At 33.1% G+C, this 23,895-nt stretch overlaps 2 protein-coding genes and 1 non-coding gene across 5 annotated transcripts; 2 read left to right on the top strand and 1 right to left on the bottom strand.

Annotated features, from left to right (window-relative positions):
• Positions 1-1,459: 1,459 nt before the first annotated feature.
• Positions 1,460-14,951, top strand: LOC109601691 (advillin). 3 transcript variants are annotated; one of them, XM_020017962.2, is made up of 14 exons: positions 1,460-1,505; positions 8,731-8,829; positions 8,888-9,001; positions 11,479-11,678; positions 11,730-11,943; positions 11,996-12,274; positions 12,327-12,546; positions 12,666-12,913; positions 12,965-13,145; positions 13,196-13,432; positions 13,489-13,620; positions 13,670-13,932; positions 13,985-14,176; positions 14,726-14,951. In XM_020017962.2, exons 1-14 carry the CDS (start codon positions 1,503-1,505, stop codon positions 14,837-14,839), a joined length of 2,496 nt encoding a protein of 831 aa, XP_019873521.1. In that variant the 5' UTR covers positions 1,460-1,502; the 3' UTR covers positions 14,840-14,951. The 3 variants fall into 3 exon arrangements, with proteins under 3 accessions (XP_019873521.1, XP_019873520.1, XP_019873519.1); XM_020017961.2 differs by lacking the exon at positions 1,460-1,505 and adding an exon at positions 1,555-1,634; XM_020017960.2 differs by lacking the exon at positions 1,460-1,505 and adding an exon at positions 4,740-4,938.
• Positions 14,379-14,495, top strand: Trnal-caa (transfer RNA leucine (anticodon CAA)). Its single transcript has 2 exons — positions 14,379-14,416; positions 14,451-14,495. It is a non-coding gene; the product is annotated as a tRNA-Leu (tRNA).
• Positions 14,952-15,049: 98 nt separating the features above from the next.
• On the bottom strand, positions 15,050-23,856 carry LOC109601695 (rho-associated protein kinase 1). The gene is made up of 8 exons (XM_020017968.2): positions 23,680-23,856; positions 23,225-23,472; positions 19,687-21,600; positions 18,456-19,510; positions 18,082-18,401; positions 17,728-18,023; positions 17,398-17,620; positions 15,050-16,281 (listed from the first exon to the last, which is right to left on the bottom strand). The coding sequence occupies exons 2-8, from the start codon at positions 23,403-23,405 to the stop codon at positions 16,191-16,193; spliced, it is 4,080 nt and encodes a 1,359-aa protein (XP_019873527.2). The 5' UTR covers positions 23,406-23,472; positions 23,680-23,856; the 3' UTR covers positions 15,050-16,190.
• Positions 23,857-23,895: the final 39 nt, after the last annotated feature.

Raw genomic sequence — 23,895 nt, 5'->3', positions numbered from 1 at the left:
AATTTTGTTATGAGGGAACAGTTTTTTAATTATTTCTTCCAAAAATGTGGACAAAATCACTAAATTTTCTCTTCAAGAAGTTCTAAACGTTTTTCTTCGTAAATTTCAGAAGTAACTCTAGAGCTAGAATTCTTCTAATTAGATAAATATCAACACTTATTGAAGATGGTTTATAAAAAGATATTGTATGAAAAAGTTGGGAAAACGACAAAACAATTCAAAAATTCAAAAAATAACTTTTCACACTTTTAATAAACACAGTAACAATAAACAAATTCTGATTCTCATCAATCTGGCTTCTTCTAACATTTCTAGACCAAAAACTGATGCAACCAAAAGAAATCCAATAGTTTTGTTATGAGGGAACAGTTTTTTAATTATTTCTTCCAAAAATGTGGACTACATCACTAAATTTTCTCTTCAAGAAGTTCTAAACTTTTCTCTTCGTACATTTCAGATCTAACTCTAGATCTAGAATTCTTCTATTTACATAAATGTCAACACTTATTGAAGATGGTTTATTAAAAGATATTTTATTAAAAAGTTGGGGAAACGATAAAACAATTCATAAATTCAAAAAATAACTTTTCACACTTTGAAAAACACAGTAACAATGAACAAATTCTGATTCTCATCAATCTAACTTCTTCTAACACTTTTTGTCCAAAAAGTGATGGAACCAAAGCAAAATCAGTAATTTTGTTATGAGGAAATAGTTTTTTCATTATTGCTTCCAAAAATGTGGACAACATCACTAAATTACCTCTTCTAGAAGTTCTAAACTTTTCTCTTTGTAAATTTCAGAACTAACTTTTGAGCTAGAATTTCTTCTATTTACATAAATATCAACACTTATAGAAGATGGTTTATTAAAAAATATTTTATCATAACGTTGAGGAAAAAATTCTGATTTTTGTTAATCTGATTTTGTATGAATAACATAAGTAAATTAATTTATCTTCTTCACAGTATTTAGGTAAAAACATATTTTAATTAAATTTGAGAAAGGTTTAAAATTGCATGAAAAAAAACGTCAAAAAAGAAAACAGCGACAAAATTAAAAAGTAAGCTTATATACATGTGTTAATAAACATGATTTGTTACTTCAGATGAAAGGCACTAAAGTAATGAAACCAATGAAAAAGTGCTTAAAATTCGCAATGCTTTTTATCTCCCCGATTTCTATTAACTTTCGCTTATCCATGGACTGATGTAACCCAAAACAAAATCAATTCTTCACAGGCAAAAATGTGGACGACAAACAATTAAAACAGTGTCACTCGGTGAGTCCAAGGTAAACTCGGTACAGTGGGTGCTAAAATAATACACATTTCAAACCCCATTGCTGAATCACAATCGTGGACTGCGAACCGTAGATCCGGTGTGAGCCCATCTCGGAAATGGTCGTCCCGGTATCTGATGGGATCAATGTAATACAAACCTAACAGTCTGTTTTAAGGCCAGTTTGCGTTTTATGCAGTTTCGGAGCGCGATTTAAAATTATGGTTAGTTCTTGTTTTTTTTTTTAATTATTAACAACGCGGTGTGTTCGGTTACGATTAATTAATAATGTCTGAGCTTGCGGTATCTAACTAATACCTTTCGTTACCGAGGATTCACGCAGGATGATTTCTGTAAGTTTGCCTTTTTTATTTGTGCAGTTTTAGTTTAATTACGTGTTTATAGACGGTTGATGAGGTAAAGTACTGTTAAATTTTGTGTGTCGATAGCTTGAGACGTAATATTACTTCGGGTAATGACTTGATGGAAGACAATTGAACGAAGTAGTACCACCGTCAACTTTACTACGCAATAATTGTCTCGTGTACATAATTTATTTCATACATAACCAGAAATATCGAGAAGAAAGCTCTTCAAATGTTTATTTCTAATACTGTCTTGATTGACTCATTTCATCTTCATTTTTAACTTTCTCATCAAAGCAATTCGATTTACCTGTTGTCTGTTAATTATAAAAATCTGTCTTGTGTACTGAATTTATTTCAAATATATATTAACTAGGATTAAAAAGAAGAGATCACTTCAAATATTTGTCACTAATACTGTCGTGATTGAACCATTTCTTCTTTATTTTTAATCTCGTTCGTTTCTTATCTAAACAATTGGATTAGCTGTTGCCTACTAATTATGAAAAATCAATTTTTAAATAGTATTTTGTGTGTCGATAGTTTCAGACGTAAATATTACTTAGGGCAATGACTTGGAGTAAGACAATTGAAGGAGTTAGTACCATCGTAATATTTGGTACATAATTCTGTCTTGTGTACAGAATTATTTTAAAAATAACTAGAAACAAGAAGAAGAAAGCTCTTCAAATATTAGTTACTAACACTGTCTTAATTGTTCCAATTCTTCTTTATTTTGAACCTCGTTAACTTCTCATCTAAGCAATTGGATTATCTGTTGCATACTAATTATGAAAAATCAATTTTTAAATAGTATTTTGTGTGTCGATAGCTTCAGACGTAAATATTACTTAGAGCAATGACTTGGAGTAATACAATTGAAGGAGATAGTACCACCGTCATATTTGCTACATAATTCTGTCTTGTGTAAAGAATTTATTTTAAATGTAACTAGAAACAAGAAGAAGAAAACTTTTCAAATATTAGTTACTGTCTTGATTTTTCCATTTCTTCTTTATTTTTAACCTCATTCATTTCTCATCTAAACAATTGGATTAGTTGTTGCCTACTAATTATGAAAAATCAATTTTTAAATAGTATTTTGTGTGTCGATAGTTTCAGAGGTAAATATTACTTAGGGCAATGACTTGAAGTAAGACAATTGAAGGAGGTAGTACCACCGTCATATTTGGTACATAATTCTGTCCTGTGTACAGAATTATTTTAAATATAACTAGAAACAAGAAGAAGAAAGCTCTTCAAATATTAGTTACTAACACTGTCTTGATTGTTCAATTTCTTCTTTATTTTTAACCTCGTTCATTTCTCATCTAAACAATTAGATTATCTTTTGCATACTAATTATGAAAAATCAATTTTTAAATAGTATTTTGAGTGTCGATAGCTTCAGACGTAAATATTACTTAGGGCAATGACTTGGAGTAAGACAATTGAAGGAGTTAGTACCACCGTCATATTTGGTACATAATTCTGTCTTGTGTACAGAATTATTTTAAATATAACTAGAAACAAGAAGAAGAAAGCTCTTCAAATATTAGTTACTAACACTGTCTTGATTGTTCAATTTCTTCTTTATTTTTAACCTCGTTCATTTCTCATCTAAACAATTAGATTATCTTTTGCATACTAATTATGAAAAATCAATTTTTAAATAGTATTTTGAGTGTCGGTAGCTTCAGACGTAAATATTACTTAGGGCAATGACTTGAAGTAAGACAGTTGAAGGAGGTAGTACCACCGTCATATTTGCTACATAATTCTGTCTTGTGTACAGAATTATTTTAAATATAACTAGAAACAAGAAGAAGAAAGCTCTTCAAATATTAGTTACTAACACTGTCTTGAATGTTCCATTTCTTCTTTATTTTTACCCTCGTTCATTTCTCATCTAAACAATTAGATTATCTATTGCATACTAATTATGAAAAATCAATTTTTAAATAGTATTTTGAGTGTCGATAGCTTCAGATGTAAATATTACTTAGGGCAATGACTTGAAGTAAGACAATTGAAGGAGGTAGTACCACCGTCATATTCTGTCTTGTGTACAGAATTATTTTAAATATAATTAGAAACAAGAAGAAGAAAACTCTTCAAATATTAGTTACTAACACTGTCTTGATTGTTCCATTTCTTCTTTATTTTTAACCCCGTTCATTTCTCATCTAAACAATTGGATTATCTGTTGCATACTAATTATGAAGAATCAATTTTTAAATAGTATTTTGTGTGTCGATAGCTTCAGACGTAAATATTACTTAGGGCAGTGACTTGGAGTAAGACAATTGAAGGAGGTAGTACCACCGACATATTTGCTACATAATTCTGTCTTACGTACAGAATGTATTTCAAATATAACTAGGAACAAGAAGTAGAAAACTCTTCAAATATTTGTTATTAACACTGTCTTGATTGTTCCATTTCTTCTTTAATTTTAACCTCGTTCATTTCTCATCTAAACAACTGAATTACCTGTTGTCTACTGATTATGAAAAATAAATTTTTAAATAGTATTTTTTATGTGTATGTATTTTGTGGGAGTAAATATTACTCGATGAAATTATTTGGAGTAAGTAGGTAGTACCACGGTCATCTTTACTACATAATTCTGTCATGTGTATAGAATTTATTTCAAATATAACAAGAAGAAATCTCTTTAAATATTTATCACACTAATACTGTCTTGATTGAATCATTTCTTCTTTATTTTTACCTTTTTCGTTTCCCATCTAAGCAATTATGTTTACCTGTTGCTTTTTATTATTTGTGTATGTTTCCTCTCAAATTCTACTCTCACACATTCTAATCGCTAAACCCATTAAGCTGCCACAAGGCACACATTAGAGCAATAGAAAAAAATGCATTTCTCATAACGATTACTCGTCGAAACACAAACGACAAACCTAAAGTGGACCCGGTGTACATAAGAAGAAAGAAGAAAGACCGTAACGGTCCAAGATAGCAGGAAGTGAGCGCTCTCTCAGGTGGGGGCCCTCGGCTCGAGATGGTAAAGAAACTCCACTGGATGGCACAAAACACCGGTCAGGTAATTGTCGGTGTTCAGTACTCGGAGGTACGACGTTCGGTGTTCTGGTTGAAAGTCTTTTTAAATTTATTTTTTGGGGAGGCCGGCCAAGTGGAAATCGTGTGATTTGTGTGTGCGATGGACAGAATTTAGGGCGGTGGTACCTATTTGTTTATTTTTTTAGTTACTTGTGTCGACTTGGAGATACGCAAGATGCTGATATTGGAGCTTCAAAGTGCTGATTATGTATGTTTTAATTGTGTAGATTAGATTGAATATTTATGGTAAATCTAAAAATGGAACAATTTTTTATTTATCTAAACACAACAAATTATGTTTAATATACTTGCTTCTAAAATAGAATCTAAATTTAGTAACAGAATAACAATCTGATAGTTCAAATTATAAATACATAGGTAAAACGTTTCAACGTTTTTATGAGTAATATATAAAATTTAGAACACAGACAGGACTATTTAAAATATTTAATCAAATTCACAATAGTAATTTATTCAATTATAAATCACTTAAACAGGGGGTGTATTGATTAATATTATGAAACGTTAAAACAATAAAATTATTTTGAGAACTGTTTAAAATTTAAAAAAAGATAATTCATAATTATTACGTAAAATTTTATATGTATATAAATTTTGTTTATAAAAATAATTGATTAAAATATAAGTTGAATTTAATATAAAATATAAATTTGAAAAAATAATTTTCATCATAAAACTGAAAAATACTCTGATTAATATTTAAAAAATAGAATAAAATTAATAAAAATGTTGAAAATGTATAATATATATTTTTAATTGTAACTTTTTAATATAAATAAGTTTTTTAATAAAATTTTAACATACATTTATGAGATATGAAACAATTCATAAAATATAAGTAAATATAAAATTGAAAAATAATAAATATTGAAAAAAGAAATAAAATAAATAAAAAATATTTATATAAAAATGTTAGAAATGTATAATGCATTTTTTAATCATTGTAAATTTCTTTTAAATAAGTTTATTTAATGAAATTTTATTATAAAATTATGAATAAATATCAAGTTCAAAAATAATAATTTTTATCTTCATCATAAAACTAAAAAATATTCTCATTAATACTAAAAAAAGAAATAAAATTAATATAAAATATTAATATACAAGTTTATATAAAAATTTATAATAAATATTATTGTATTGTTATATTTTTAGTATAAATAATATTGTTTATTAAAATTTTAACATAAAAATATAGGATATGATATATTTCATAAAATATGTCTAAATATATTATAAAATTTAAATATAATAATAAAAATTAATTGTAAAATTGTATTGTAATTTTTTTATATAATAAATATTTTTTTTTAAATTTTAGCATAAAAATATGGGATATAACTAAATATATTATAATATTTAAATATAATAACAATCATCATAAAAATAAAAAATGTTCTGATTGAAACGTAGAAAAAAAGAAATAAAATTAATAAAAAAATTTGTAAAATATAATTTATATAAAAATGCTAAAAATGTATAACAAATATTAAAAAAAAAGTATAAAATATATTTTTTTTGTATTGTAATTGTTACTAATATAAATATAATTACTAAAATTTTATGCATAAAAATATAAAATATGAAATATGAAATAATTCATAAAATATAAGAAATATAATTATTAAAAAATATTATAAAACTACAAGTTTATATAAAAAAGATTAAAAATGTATAATAAATATTTTTTATTGTATATTTTTTAAATATAATTAAGATTATTTAATAAAATTTTAGTATTAAAATATGAGATATGAAATAATTCATAAAATATAAGTAAATATATAATTTAAAAATAATAACTTGTACTAATGATCATCATCATAAAAGTATAAAATATTCTGATTGATATTTAAAGAAAAAAAATAAAATTATTAATGTAAATTGTTAAGTTTATATATAATATAAAATGTTAAAAATGTGTAAAATATTTTTTATTATAAATGTTTCTAATATAAATAAGATTATTTAATAAAATTTTAGCATAAAAATATGATAAGAGATAATTCTTAAAATATAAGTAAACATAAAATTTAAAAATAATAATCTACTCATCATCATAAAACTAAAAAATATCCTGATTAATAAAATTAATAAAAAATATTATAAATTTTTAAGTTTATATAAAAACGTTAAAATGCATAATAAAAATATAACTTTTAATAAAAAATACTATATTCAAATTTTATTATTTCACGGTACAAAACATTTTATTTATATTATTTATTAAATTCATTGACCCCGACATAATGTTTATTGTCTTCTACACAGAAACAATTATGAAATATCTGAGCAGTTGTTTTTGTAACAATTTTATTGTCTTCTATTTACAGCAGCGTCCGCTAATTTTCTAACACAACAATTAATTAATCTACGAGTAAAGTATTTGTTGTAACTTCTAGTGCTCGTAATTCTTTACATCATTTTAATGTAACAATTGACGAACCGAACTTGTATGGAGCTTTCACCATTTTTTAAATGCCTGTAAAATTATTCAAATTTTCTTAACAACTGAGCAATTAGTATATAAATATTTATTTTGCTTCATAACTTTCCATTTGAAACTTTCATCTAGTTTTTGTTTTGAATATTTCCTTATTGTTGTACCATATGTAAATTACAAAGGAAATTGATTTTTAATAGTTGTGTGTAATGTCCGGATTTCAACAAATAACAAAATACATGTCAAAATGTTAATTATAGTCGTGTTTAAGCAAGTTAAACCTGTACATGTTATAACAAAGTTGTAAACATACATAGCACCAGTAACCTAATAATTAATATCATTGAAAATGGCAATTAATTGTTACAAAGTTGTCCATAATTCGTCAAAACGTGTGAGAATATTGCTTTAATGTCGGATTTATTAAATCGATGTAAAATGATAAATTGCTTTTATTATGGAACCAACTGTTTAATTGAAATTCTAATTACCTTGTAATTATTGATGAAAATGTCACAGTTAAAACAATAAATATGATTTATTAAGAGATATAAAATTTGTTGGAGTGTACTACTTTCCTCAAGCTAAAAATAAAACTAATTTGGCAATGCTATTATTAAATTTTACTTAATATAGTTAAAAACTAATATATGAAATCGAATTTCAAATCCAACAACCATATGGACGTAACAATGGATTGACCAACTTAGTTTTCCCCGTTTAATTCATAAAAAAAATCAAAACCGTTTTATGGAACATGTTTTTAAAACAGATGTCTGAATGGAGCACATTTGCTCATCATCGAGGAAAACATAACAGGAACGGAGCTTTATTAACCCCATTAGTCGGAATGGTTAAGCAAACACTCCATTTTGATATAGCCGTAATATCCTTTATGATGTTAATTAAAATATCGTAAAAAAGATTATAATAACTAATCAATCACCGATAAATAACATAATCATGTGTGTAATTAAACAGGAAACAATTTACGTAGTTACTTAAGATAATTCGTGGTAAACGCAATAACATGTTAACTATGAAATTAAAATGCACGTTCATAAAACGATTTAATTGGTTGTAGAAAACGGCGTACGTATCACAGTTACGAAATTAACTTGTCTCGCCACTAAGGCTCTAATTAGGCCCCCATTAATTAAACAACCAATCAAACTCGATAAGTAAGTGGTTTATGCATCGCGAGGCAAAGGGTCGCCTCACACACGCTCGTTAGATCAATTTTTTGTAATTATTACGGTTACTTAAAGTTACTGTAAAACATAATTGGAGTAATGGAATTAAAACGTTTTTAATTGAACAACCAGCGATGGTGCTAAGGAAAAACTGGATTAAGTGCGACTTGGTTGGGTAAATTTTACGGCCAATTTGCAATGGCACGAGAAACTTTGCGTTAATTGAAAATTTAATTGATATTTTGACTTGTACGTACGTTGCCAGGTGTGCCCAACAGTACACCACCAGCTTTCAAAATAACACCGTACGTCAGTCATGGCATTTTACATGATCGATTTGCAGGACGAGCTCTACAAGAACGGTACCAACGGCGGAGTACTCGACGCAGCCTTCAGGAAGGTCAACAGGAACTCGACTGGCTTCGCCATATGGAGGGTCGAGGTAAGTTGGGGGCGGAAAGGTGATCGAAATAGACCCTAACGTTTTGCTCCTTGCTCAGAGCATGTCTTTGGTGGCCGTACCGAGGGACCAGTACGGCATCTTCTTCGACACCGACTCCTACATCATCTACGCAGCATCCTTGTGGGACCAGCCGGCCGGAACGGACACAGTGGTAAGTGTTTCAGCAGGAACACGCGAACGAAGGTGCCAACAAACCGAAAATTAGCACAGCAAGTGGCGGCTTGCACGAGCATGACACGACCGATACCACAGCTAATCCACTTCTTAATTAAAACTAAATTATGACGATTTAGACTCGAGCGTGCTTTATTTATCACGGTTTACGGTTATCCACACGAATTTGTGTTTATTCGATTTTATAATAAACGTAAACCGTTATCCGTAACTTAAAATCAGCGGCCCAAATATTATTCATTAGATTTATACAGAGTAATTCATTCAAATTATTTATTAGAAGATTATGGGACGGAAAAAAGGTGTTGGTTTGGTACAACTTGACTTGAATTACTATTTTAGTTTATTTTGAACAAAATTTCATTTCCAGTTTTGTCGGAAGTGACACCTACTTTGTTATTTTCAGTTGAACACCCTGTGTATTTTTATATTTTTAAATTCTACGTGTAATTACAATTATAATGACTATACCATGTCCCATACCCATATACAGTAATTTTTGAGATATTAATTTTTTTCCAAAAATTTTGAGTGATGGATGGTCTAACTTAAATGTTTATAAAGTTACCAATTTTTATGGTGAAATGTTCATTTTTAGTACACACGTTATCCAAGGACCATTCTATAAAGAACTTTCATTAGTATTCTCAAATTTTATACAGGGTGTCCATTACATAAATTTTATTTTATGCACCTTTAAACAGCAATAACTTTGTTATGTATAATTGAACACCATGTATGTTTTAGCATAATTAAATTGAATATTAACAGATCTTTCGATTTGTCTAAGTATTCCCTATACATAAAATTAATATTAACAGAGATATTTCCAAAAATGTAAAAATAATGCTCATTTCTCATCTGATACAAATCTCTGTTAATATTCATTATATGTATAAAGAATTATAAATTTAATTTAATTATGCTAAAATATACATCAAGTTCCATTGATTATTTCGTCAGATATAACGAAAGTTCGTGTCATTTCCGGTAAAAACAGAAATGAAAGACAAGTTATAGTTGCTTTAAAAATTACAAATCATTACATTTTACTCTTCTACATAAACTCTTCTATTGGATAAGTTAGGTGAATAACCTAATAACCTAATATTTGATATAATATGCATTACATACATTGTATTCTTATCAAAATATAAACATTATAAATTTAGAGGCAGTGAATATTCCTGCCTCATTTCTAGCAAACATTCGACAAGTCATTTCCTGAATTCCAGACACATGAAGCAAACAAATCAGCAATTTGTGCCATCCTGGCTTCAGTTTGCAGTCTAACCTGTCTGGCAAAGAAGTCACTCTACATTCATAGTGGGCCTGTTGTAGCTGGTTTATGTTCAATGTAGCTGGTCTGGTTGCAGGAACTGACATGTTGTTCTATTTGTACAAAGAATTCGAGTTCGTATGCTTTGGTGATGTCTTTGGTTGTTTTGACAATTGTCATTGGACATTGGTAGTCTGTTTCGTTGATGATACAGATTTGGAGAATTATCCCATTTTGTAGTCTGGGCTGTCAGTATAATAGTCTTCTTCTGAACCCATCCAAGTCTTCATCTGATCTTCTCCAGGTTCTTTTTCCTATGTAAAATATAATTATTGTAAATATGTGTTGAGTTAGTTTTCAAATTGGAAACATTTTTCAAGACTCTCTCTCATCATTGAATATACTAACTCTCTCTATATGTAACTCTCATAAATTTCTAATAAATAAGTTAGGTGAATCGCCCTGTATATTGTTTTTTATATTAAATTAGAAATTAAGTAGATTAATGTATTAAGATCATTCCCATAATAAACGCACAAATAAGTTCGCATCATCTAATTTGAAAATTATAATAGATCTGTATTATAATTAAGCCATTCTTACGCACAATTTCTAGACATTATTCTAATTAAATTTGTTATGCTCTCTCATATTATCATCGATTAGGTTATATCATTATTAATATAATGGAAAATCTTAACTGGGACGATTCCTTTGGAATAGATTAATAGTGTAATTACAATCACCTGCTTTGTTAATGCAGTAAACACTTATTAATTAATTATAATTAATATTTTCATTGTATAATATCTTTAGAGATATCAATTTATATCTTGCGTGCAAAGTGTAACAAGTACATAATTATTGATTTGTTACAAACATGTCTAGACCCGACATTTGATTTAATCTATCTGTTTTTCACCGTAATTAATTAATTTATTATTATATATTAATATAAATAATATTTACATAGTAATTTATATTTATAGGAATTAAGGTAGAACCCCAAATTAAAAAACGTTGATACGTTTTCTCATGAGATTGCAAAATAAGCATCCAAATCCTCCAATCATAATATGGAAATGAGTACAAATACCTTATTCAAATTGACCTAAACGTTTTGCCAATCAATAGGAATTACAAGTCTATGAATATTCAATTCGATGTTTTTGCAGAGCAAAGAAATTAAAGGAGGTAATTTGGAATACCACATCCACTTTTGGTTGGGGACTAACACGACCCCTGAAAAATCCGGAGTTGCTGCCTATAAATCCGTGGAATTAGACAACTTGTTGAACACTCATTCCACACAGCACAGGGAAACGCAGGGCAATGAAAGTTCCAGATTCCTCAGCTACTTTAAAAACGGATTCAAGTAATACTCATCTTGGGGGTGTTTTGCAGTTAATGTATTTAATGGTTTTAGAGTTTTGAAGGCGGATTTGATCATGAACGGCATCAAATCCCATCCGAAATTGTATAAGATTAAGGGTAAACGAAAACCAGTCTTGACCGAAATGACCAACGTGTCTTGGGATCATTTCAACAGCTCCGAAGTGTTTATTTTGAGAACCGAAAAGACTCTCTACATTTGGATTGGGCGGGCTGCAAATGCTGTTGAAAAGATGCACGCCACTAAAGTATATAATTCATCAAAATTCATTCATTCAATTTTGATAGTGACAATTTTAGATTTGTTTGGAGATGAAGGATGAGCTAAAGGTGGACAACATTGTGTTCGTCGATGATGGCTATGAGAAAACCATGAATGAGGACTTCAAGAAAGATATTGATAGATACTTGCCATTGGATAAACGACATATTTTACCCGAAAATGGCAACAACGAAGATGCAAACACACTAGCAGGAAGAAGCAACATTAGATTGTATAAATGTTCCGAGTCCAACGGAAAATACAGAGTGGCCGAGCTCGGAACTGGTCCATTTTTGCAGTCAGACTTAAACTCAGATGTAACTTTGATTCAGTTTTAAATCGCCTTAACACTCACGTATGTAATTTTAGGATGTTTATATTTTGGATCATGAAGCCAATGGTATTTGGGTCTGGGTCGGAAAGCGAGCCCCAGATAAGGAAAGATCCGAAGGTTTGAGGAACGCCAGAGGCTTCGTCAAGAAGAAGAAGTATCCCAGTCACACCAAAGTCACCAGAGTCGTCGACGGACATGAACCAACCGAGTTTAAAATGCTCTTCCCATTTTGGAAAAGTGAACAACAATCGAAACGTAAGTATTTACTTTCTTTTCACTCGCATTTAAAATATTTGAATTGACCTAAATACAATCTAACTGTTAAAACTATTTGTGATATCTCAGTGTATTATATCCATTGTTCGATATTGCAGTAAACAAACCAAAGATGCTGGTGTCGAAATTTGACGCCGAAACAATGGAGGACCGACCGTTCTTGGCGGCCGAAACACAGTTAATCGACGATGGTTCCGGTAGCATCACGATATGGCGCGTTAGACAGAACAACATAGTTGAAATACCAAAGGAACGTCACGGATTTTTCTTCTCCGGTGACTGCTACATTATTCTTTACAGCTACCAACCCACTACCGAATTGAAACACTTGCTCTATTGTTGGTTGGTAAGTTTTCCAATAATATATAGTGTTGTAGTTACATAATGTCTTCCATAGGGATCACACGCGACACAAGAAGACATAAATTGCACAACCCAAAAGGTGGGTGAGATCGACGACGAGCTGGGTCATCTCGGATTTCAAGCCCGGTTGATTCAAGGAAGAGAGACGGCTCACTTCCTTCAGCTGTTCGGCGGGAAGTTCATCGTTTTCAAAGGAAAAGGAAGTGACTTCGACGGTACGTTTCCTTCATTTTTGTTGTGGGGTAACTGATCCGTGTTGTTTTAGACTCGGGCAGGAATTTGAAGAACCCGTCGCAGTACATGTTGCAGATTTTCGGTTCGACTTTGTACAGCAGCAAAGCGGTACAAGTACATGCTAAGGCGTCCTCCCTGAATTCGAATTATTGTTTCGTTATTAAAAGAGGAAAGAAGTCGCACGTTTGGTGTGGAAATTATTCAACCGGTGACCAAAGAGAAATGGCAAAGTTGTTTGCTGGAAAAGATTTTGAACTCGTCCTTGAAGGTACGATTACATTACACTTTATAATATGTAATTTAGTACAAGTTTGAGCGTTTTAGGAAAGGAAAAGGACGACTTCTTCAACTTGATTGGAGGTAAAGCTCCTTACGCTACACAATTGATAAAAAATGATGCAGATCCAAGACTTCCGAGACTATTCAATTGTTCTAGTTCTCTTAATAACTTTAAAGGTAAAGATAAACAATTGTTTTTTATTGCAACTTATTAATATATTTTCAGTTGAGGAAATATTGCATTTTACACAGAAAGATCTAATTCCGGAAAATATAATGTTGTTGGACATGCACGACTGTTTGTACATATGGATAGGAAAATTAAGTTCAAGAGAAGACCAAAGATTAAGTATCCAAATGGCGATTGAATATCTTCAATCTGACCCAGCTGGAAGAGATATGAACATTGCCATTATTAATATAAAACAGGGCAAGGAACCACCAACTTTCATAGGACTATTTCCAACATGGGACAGAAAATGTTGGAAGGTACTAAATGGGTTTATTTTAAGAATTCTTTGTTTTAATTATGAGTTTTTAGCATTACAAGTCGTTTGGCAAAATACGTCATGACATAGAAGCTACAAATACCAACAACAATGGCAAAACTAATGGTTGGACACAGGAAAAGTCCGGACATAGTGACTTCGATCAATTTGATAAGTATCCAATTAATATTTTGAAGGGCCCTAATGACAAGCTTCCTGCTAGAATTGACCCACTTAATAAAGAGGTAATATTAAATAATCGGATCGGATATCATACATTTATGATTATAGCTATCACTACTGATTTAATATTGCACTTTACAATTATGACAATTGGAATATTTATTATCAAGAGGATGGTGTCATTTTAATATAACCAAATTGATAACTGGTTTATAAATAGATAAACGGACAATATGTACAAAGTCTTAGAGAACTTGAGTAACTGTCAGGATGGCCGAGCGGTCTAAGGCGCCAGACTCAAGGTTTCCTTGCCTATCACAATAGGTTCAATGAGCGTTCTGGTCCACTCTGTGGGCGTGGGTTCGAATCCCACTTCTGACATTACTTTTTTATTCATTCTTTTTAATATTTTTTATTAAATTAATTGTAAAATTTTTATGAAAACCATTTTTGATGAAATTCATTATATGAAGCTTTTTAAAAGATAATTCTTCGAAGTTTTTACATTGTTTGAATATAAAATAAACATTTTTTAAACAAATCAATCAAAAATAAAAATTACTTGTTTTTTAAATTTGATAATTCCTAACTAATATGTTGGTTTATTACAGTTACACCTGACCCACGACGATTTTGTGACTCTATTCAAGATGATTTACGTAGATTTCGAGAAGTTGCCAAGATGGAAGCAGCAGGAATTAAAGAAGAAAGTTGGACTATTTTAATGGAATTTATTTAAATCATATTTACATATCTTTTTCATTATTGTAGAGAATATTTGTTTATGTACTACTATTATAGTACTTACGTTGTTATTAATAAATATTTATGCTAATGATATTTTGTTTTTATCCTGGTGTATTTAGGAGCTTATCTATGTACCCACACGTTACCTTTTAATATTTACATATTCATGAGTAAAATAAAACAACTTGTTAATAAATAAAATGAATTTATTATAAAGTAAACGATTTTGGTGTCCAGTTTGTATACATAAGGCAAAAATCTTATTATTAAAATATTCACCAAGAACGCTAAAATATATTGGTGTCCATGTAGTAATACAAAAGTAATTACTACTGCTAAGGCACGCTTTATAATCAAAAAAATACATACGTGAAGAAATAATAAATAGATGTACACTTGATTTGTACAATTAACAAAGCATATACAACGGTATTCATTTATAGGAATGTCTTGAGCCTGTTAAAAAAGAAAACTTATCCCAGTTCAGATCAATTTTGAAAAACCGACGAAGTACATGGAGTTACTAAAGATAAATTAAGTTTGAATCTAGGTGAATATTGAGCAAAACATATCACGTAACGAATTCTTCAAATGCACGACTGAAATAATCGTTTTCTTTTTTATGACATAATGTAACTGAGAAATATTCAGAAAAATTAGCACCTAGTAAATTTAAACGCAGAGTTAAATTTTTTAATAGCAACCTACAAGTAAGTAACAGAAAACTGAAGTTAATAAATTCATAAAATAAATATGTACAAATCTAAAAATAAGACTGACTAAGTTCTATAACAATACATAATATACAAAATTCAAAAGAAAAAAAACAGAGTTTTTGTAGGAGAGTCGCAAGAATTAATATTATCACATCAATAAAATTAGCGGCGTTTAACCCCATTAACAAATTTGGACAGGTACAGGTCGGATATTTTTACGTTTACTTCTGATATAGTCAATAAAAACCATCCTTCTTCACAATTACATAAACCATTGGATGAATTGTGTGGTAAAATTACATTTTAATTTCACCAGCTCCCCAATAATTTTATTAATTGCGATCATCATCGTTAATATTAATTCTTTCTGTGCCTACACATTTGTCAATCAATCAGATCGTATCTCTTCCACCAATCATGACCACCATCAGTGGACGCCGTGTCTGATTAATATATAATTTGTTTTAAAACACAATAACAGTTAATGTTACAATAATATCACAACGTGTAACAAGTTATTTTGATTAGTGATGAAGGAAAAAAGCGTTTCATAGTTATCGGCTAGGGTGCAGCGGGAAAACAAGGGGGTTAGGAAACAGGCGTATATTCAGAGTCATTTGCTGCCCATCGACGAATTGGCGGGCAATGTGGCGGAACGCTGTTGAACGTTCAGATATGGCTTCAAACTTGAACGGGTCGACTCCCTGTTAAAGCACAAAACAATCTTTTAAATCGTAGTTTAATAAATACGCAAAGTAATTGTCTAATCCCATCTAAAGCTACTAGAAAAGGGGCAAGCTCTACGTTTACTCACCTGTACTAATCTAAAAATTAAGCTAAGAAATTAATTAAAAAGGCAAACACTGTTAAAATGAAAACCAAATCCAATTTGTAAGATTTTATTTTGTAACGCAATAAAAAAATACAAAAATACATTCATTGATTTAGTCAAAAGCAGTTTGCATTTAAAATGTAAAAAGTCAAACATGCCAATAATCAAAGCACTGCTTTGCAGATCTATTTTTTTGATGGATTTTGAATTTTGTTTATCACCTTTAAACTAAAATGTATATTTGTAAGAGTTAATAAAACTGAATAAGTCTATATTCCTACATAGAAGTACTTAATTTACCTTCAATAAATACATGCAGAAATATAAGTGATAAAGTTTAATAATAAATAATTTTTAAGGGGGATAAAAATCTGTCGTAAAATAAATATGATAAAAAGTGTATAAAATTATCAAAAATATTTAATATTTTAAAAAAAATTAAGAGAGTACTTATTTTACGATAAGATTTCAATAATTGTCTAAAGCTACCTAGTCATAATTTCTACATTCTATACAGCAATCACAAATGTTGTCATTTACATTTGTAGAAAACACAAAAAACCCTTTTTGTTACCGGCTTAGTTCCTAAATGTACCAAGTAGTTAATGCCAGACTGTAAATATTAACATTTTTTATATATATATATTTATAACTTCGTGAGGATGAAAGACTCGAAAATACTAAATAAACATACCCAAAATTAATATACAAAGGAAAAGTGCTCTGAACAACAAATGAAATGAACCAAAGTAAAAACAAGCCAAACAACAGTCAAAGCACCCAAATTCCGAATGTTCTTTGTGTTTTCCGCAAAACGTACGATCGTAAGGCAAATCGTGGATGAGAAACAACCACTAACGCTACTGCACACCCCGCAACTACATCCCAGAAAGCGACGAGCCGGCGTCGCATGCACGTCGCCCCCAATTCAATGAATGCACACACGTAAACACGAGAAAGCGAGGCCTAAACTGAGGGTGGGACTCACCTGGGCGAAATCTTGGCGGATGAGTCTATGGCATTTGAGTTGTTCGCCTTGAAGCCGCACTTCTGGATCTTGCGACTGAGGCGCGTCACCCAGCTGTTCTGCTCCTCCGGCGACGGCGCAAGCAACAGCAGTTCTTTGGCATAGGACGGGTCGTAGTGGAGTTTGCACGGCGGCACGTTGTCGTTCTTCTCGATGTGATCTTTGTGGAATTTCATTCGACACCCTAGAAAACACATTGGGAACGATTAAACAACGAGTTCACACGAGTTCCTGGATTTTAAGAGGTAAATGACGTTTAGACAAGTAGAGGCAACAAAGGAGCACACTTACGTTTACATTCATAGGCAGGTGGGGGCTTGAACATGTGCCACATGGGTTTGGGACAGACCTCACAGGTGGTGGGCATGTGATAGGAGATGTTAAACAGTTCGTGGCCTTTGTGCGACACCGACATCGGCTTGTCATCGAAGCTCTTCAGCGAACTGACGTCCAGAGTGTTGTTCTGGTCGTCCGGCTTGCGATTCTCGCCCTCCCCTGCGTACAGCAGCTGGAAGATCCTTGGTATGTCCTTGGGGTCAGCCCGGATCACGTCACCCAGCGTCACCGATCGCACATGGAAGACTTTGCTGAAATATAACATCAAGACAATTACAGAAATACACCAACTATTTACTTGGTACTTACCACAAATCTAACACTATCACAGGATCTGTATTCAGCTTGTCGTTCTCCGAATTGTAAAAGATGATCTTCCGACTGGACACCACGACGTACTGCTTCTTCCAGCCGTGCCGCCTGATGTTCTGCTTCGAAGGTATCGACAGCCAACCCTCGAAAATCGACTCGGAATTGATTTCATCACCTTCGTTATCTGCGGAACTCAGTGACGCCGTCTCGCTGTTCATCGCCTGGATGCGCTGGTGCAGTTGTTCGATCTCCGAGTCCTTGCTGTCCAGCTCCATTTGCAACCTTTGGCGTGTCGATTGCTCATCATTGAACTGCGACTGTGAAAAATCCCAAATTTAGTAACACAACTAAGTGCCTATAGAAAAACTTACTTGTAACTCCTGAATATTCTTTTGATACGACAAAACAATAGTATTGAATTTCTCCCTCTCCTGACTGAGTTCCTGTTGCAGCTTCTTGAGGTCCTTTTCCTTTCGCCTGAGGTCGGCGCTGGATATCTTCGACTTGCCCTTGGTGTTGTTCACGTCCTTCCTGTTCATGATCTCGTGCAGCTTGTTGACCGCTTGCTGCTTCAGTAACTGTTCCGTGTTCAGTTTGGTCTTCAGCTTCTCGATTTCCAGTTGGTTGCCGCTGTTCTTTTGGTACTCGTCTTGCAGCTTGCTGTGCTGCTTGAACAATTCGTCGTACTCCTTTTGGATCTTCTCGGCCGCCTTCTTGTATTCGAGTTCACGGTCGCGCAGTTGGTTCAGCAAACCTTCTTTGGCGTTCAGGTCGTTGCGATGTTTGGTGATTAGATCCTTGTGCTCCAACTCCTTCATTGTTTTATCCTTTTCTAGTTCGGCAACGGTTTCTTCGGCAATGGAGCGGGCTAAAGCTTCGGAATCGGCTCGGGCAACGGCCAATTGACACTGGTGTTTCAGCGACGCCCTCTCCTCCTCGAATTCCCTGTTGATTTTTTTGGTCTCCTCCAGTTCTTCCTTTAGCTCGTGGGTTTGGGTTTTGTACAAGGTAGAGAAGTACTGTTCGGCCTCGAGGGAATCCTGCAATTCCTTCATCTGCAGTTGCTCCATTTGTAAGGACCGTTTTGTCTTCAGCATTTCTTCCTCGATGATTTTCTTCGCCTCGCTGATGGTTTGCAATTCGGCTGCTATGGTGGTCTCTTTCACCTTCAGTTTAGCCAGTTCGCTGGCTTGTTGGGCCATCTCAGATTGTAGAATTGACTTCTTCTGTTGCTCCTGCTCTATCTGACCGTGCAGGGCTTTCACCTTCTCCACTTCCTGACGGTACTCGCCTTCAAGTTTTTGTAAACGTTGCTGGATTTGTCGGTAGTCGACGGAGAGCATGGAAATTTGGCGTTCCTTTTCTTGGGAATTCATGTCTGCCTTCTGTCTGGCACTTTTCTCTTCGTTCAACTTGGTTTGTAAGGCTAGAAATTAAATTAAATGAATTTAAATAAGGAGACCTTGCAAGGATTTCGTATATTTCATTTACCCTTTATTATTCTATCCATAAGTGCTGCATGAAATTAATAAATAAAGTATGAATTGGGTGATTGATGGTGATTTTACCAAAATGAAGTCCTCATAAAGTATCGAAACTTACCTTTGACAACTTCCATGTTGGCTTCTTCCTTGTTCAACATTCTGCTCTTCTCAGTTTCCTCATGGGCTCGCACTTCTTGCTGGTACAAAGTTTGCGCCGTCTTGAGTTCCAAATCCAAGCCGGCACATTCCTTTTCCAAAAACGACACCCGTTCCGTCAGCTGGGAGTTGTCGACCGAAATTTTGTTCTCCCTCTGCTGACTCCTCTCCAATTCGGCGCTCAACGACTGGATCTTGTTCTCCAGTACCATTTGTTGGTCGGAAGCCTGCGACCTGGAGTTCCTTTCCTCCATCAGCTGCGTCTGGAGCGACTCCACTTCCGCCTGGAGGGAGTCCCTTTGCGTCTGCAGCGACTGAATCTTGGCGTAGTACTCGTTGACCTTCAACTCGGAGTTGGATTTAGCCATTGTCAGTTCGTTGGCTTGTTTCCTCAACTTCTGGCAGTTCTCAGTTTCAACTTTAAGTTTCTCCTGCATGTCGTTCACTTGTTTTTCCAGCAAGTGGATCTTTTCATTGTGATTGTTGTTCATTTCTCGGGTGCGTTTGCTCTGCTCGTCCTCATAGCGTTTTTTAAGCTCAGAGAGGTACTTTTCGGTGTTCCTTCTCAGTTCGCTCTCGCATTCGGCCTTCCTTTGGACTTCTTTATAGGTGTGTTTCAGAATGGCAATTTCTTTCTCGTACTTGGCCGCTTCGTCCCGTACCTCCAGTTCTTTTTGGGCAAGATTATCCAATTGAGCAATTAGTATTCGTTGTTTGCCTTCGAGCGCCTCCACTTTGCCTCGCTCTTGCTCTAACAGGGTTTCTAGTTTCGACACTTGAGCAAATGATTCTTTGTTGTTGTAGACCATCCCGTCCACGACGGAATCGCCGGAAAGTAGTTTGTAGTCGGAGTTGTACGTAAAACCTATGAAGGGTAAGTGGTTACCTACGAAATTATTTGGCACTGGAAAAACTTCCTCGGGACTCTCGTCCTTCTCGTAATCGTCGAAATTGCTGGTGTCATCGTCACCACTAAGTTCAGGCACTACAGGCGGTACGGAGTCGCGTAGATTCTCGAACGTCCACTGTTCATTGTTGATGAAGAATGGATGGTTCTTGATTTCATCTACACTATTCCTTCCTAAGCGTTTAGTTCTATCACATAGTAATCCTTGTATCAAGGATTTGGCCTCGTTGGAGATTTCCACCTCGTCGGGGAACGACAGGTTGTTCTCGTGATACATGATCTTGTTGTAAGTACCCAGGAGACTGTCGGCGTAGAAGGGCGTCTCACCCACCAACATCTCGTAGACGAATATACCGACGGACCACCAGTCGCACTCCCGTCCGTATATACCCTTGCCGTGGCTCTGCAGCACCTCCGGCGATATGTAATCCGGAGTGCCCACCACATTGTTGGACCTAACCAACCCGTCCTCGTCCATCCTCATGCACGTACCGAAATCGGCCAGCTTCAAGTGCCCGTACTTGTCCAGCAACATGTTGTCCGGCTTCACGTCCCTGTGCACGAAACCCATCGAATGTATGACGTCCAACGCCAACACAACCTCCATGGTGTAGAACTTGGCCCAGGTCTCCGGTATGTCGTAGTTGGACATCAGATTGACGATGTCGCCGCCGGGCATGTAATCCATGACCATGTAGAGATGTTTGGCGTCTTGAAAGGCGAAGTGCAGCTGAACGATCCACTCGGATTTGGCGTGCGCCATGATGTGACGTTCCTCCCAGAAGAAGGCCGAATCCGACCTTTTGATTAGGTCGGCTTTGCTCAATCGCTTCATGGCGTACACCTGTTTGGTGTGCTTGTGTCGGACCAGCTGTACTTTGCCGAAGGCGCCGCGACCGATCACTTTTATGTTATCGAAGTCGTCGGTCTTCATGCGCAGGTTTATGATGTCGCTGGCGAACTCATCATCTGCAATTGAACAATATTTATTTCATCTAGACTATTGTTTCAAAACAATACAATTTGTAGCTATCTCATAGTTTAGTTATTATTATTATTTATTGACTAAAATATAGTTTATCAGTATAATTTTTAAGTAAACCACATATCTTAAATGTGCAGTCTGTGATTAATTTTAATTAACACACCATAATTGCATAGTCGATAATATAATGTGTTTATTATCTCAATTTAACTGCTAAGAAAAATGTTTAAATTCCTCGCAGTCTGACTGTGCGAATATAAACTGACAAGATAAAAAAACACGTTTTATAAACGGAATTCGTTTAAATCACCAATATTGTTTGGTTTATTAGTCAATTAGCCAAACACTGGCTGGTAAAGATAAATTTCGTGCCCGGCTTGGATAATTCTTTTTAATGGCATTGTGAGAGTGTTAACCGTATTTCCATATGACGCGAAAGCGAAAACCGCAAAAGGAAATACAAATCCTGATTTTACAACATACCTAATTCGTATACACTCATAATTATTATGTGGACGTCAATATGTCATGCCTCGTGTGTCAAATGAAAGTTAATACATGGTTCTTGTAAAGTGTGCATGAATTATAAAAGATTTACTTGAAGAGGCACATTTAAAAGTGCCTCTCGAAGAACTTGCGCACAAATTATTCAATGAAATTTAATATAGAACTTTTATTGTCTGTATAATTGTCGTTTTTACAACATATCCGTGTTTAAATGTTAATTTATTCTAATTTAAAGAATAAAAACATAAAAAATGGATTTTTAATATCAACATTGTTTTACCTGTCTCATCTGAGTAACTGCCACTGACAAATATTAATATTTGGTGACAATAATTTGTCAGAGATCATAAAGCCAACAATACTGTGAATAATTTTAATATATTTAGAAATTCAATAAAATTTAAGTATACACAGAGCATAAATAAATATACAAAACATCTTTTGATGCAGGTAATGAAGCTGTATTTATTTATAATGTTAAATACACAAATTTCTTATTACTGCTTCTCCTGTTTATCAATATTTATAATGTCACCAAGTTATTTGGGTTAAACTATAATAAATTTGTTCTAGTCATTTAATTAAATTGAGAATAATTCAATAAAATTTTAAGTGTGCACAGAACATAAATAAATATACAAAAACATCTTTTGATGCAGCTAATGAAGTTGTATTTATTTATTCCACTAAAGAAACAAATTCTTTAATATTGCTTCTCCTGTTTATCTACATTTATGTCACCAAGTTATTTGGGTTAAAGTATAATACATTTGTTCTAGTCATTTAATTATTGAGAATAGAATGTGACCTTTTCTCTAATCAATTTCATGACAAAACAATTAAAGTATAATCAAAATTGATTAAAGCCTATTTAAGCAAAATTATAATGCCTGAATTAGTTAAAAACTGTGATATTTTATGCAGTTATTGAGGAGATTAGAACACAATGAGCGCGATAATAATAATTAAGAAGATAACTATTAAAATGAATGTTTAAGCCAAACACAACAAACAAAACAGCCGAACATAAAATATATTACTGGGAGACACTGACATGGTGATAAATGATATCTGACCAAACAAAACACAAGATAAACTTACATCTGTTCAAATAGACCTCTACATTCTTCATCTTCTTAATGGTGGCATGATCACAATCGGTGTACAGGGCCTGCACCGTGTCCAGCAGTGAGTCAATGTTCCCTTTGCCCCTGGGATCTTGAATTTTTTCCTCAAGGAGGCGTAGCCTCCTCTTTCGGTCCTCATCATGTATTATGTCCATGGTGGTTGGGTAATTTAATTTTTGTGGTATTTACTATGAAATAAGCAAATAGTAGAATTTCCTAGTCCTAGGAAAAAATACGAACATGTTGAATTAAGTTGCGGACATAACTGAGATAATGAAACTATTTTTATTATTATCTTAGATAATAGGGCGTCAGTGCGAACTTAGGTGAAACAACTTATGTAAATTGAGCAAAGATTTAGAAATTCACGACACCACACAACTAAACCGAATTTATTTCTTTGTACTGTGAACCGAACGGACTCTTTACCTTAACATTACAAATACAAGGAAGACGTTTCCGTTACACTTTAAATTCATATGAATCACTAAGAACTACTCCACAAGTAAGGAATATTCACCAATTCACTGAAAAAAATCATATTTACTAAAGTTCAGCAGCCATTTTCATTAATCATCAACATTTTATACAGCACACACTCGAACACTGTGCAGGGAACATCTAAACAGCCCGAAACGGAAGGAT

The sequence above is a fragment of the Aethina tumida genome, chromosome 4 (genome assembly GCF_024364675.1).
Source record: "Aethina tumida isolate Nest 87 chromosome 4, icAetTumi1.1, whole genome shotgun sequence".
NCBI lineage: Eukaryota > Metazoa > Arthropoda > Insecta > Coleoptera > Nitidulidae > Aethina > Aethina tumida.
This window is presented reverse-complemented; position numbering and strand designations above follow the sequence as displayed.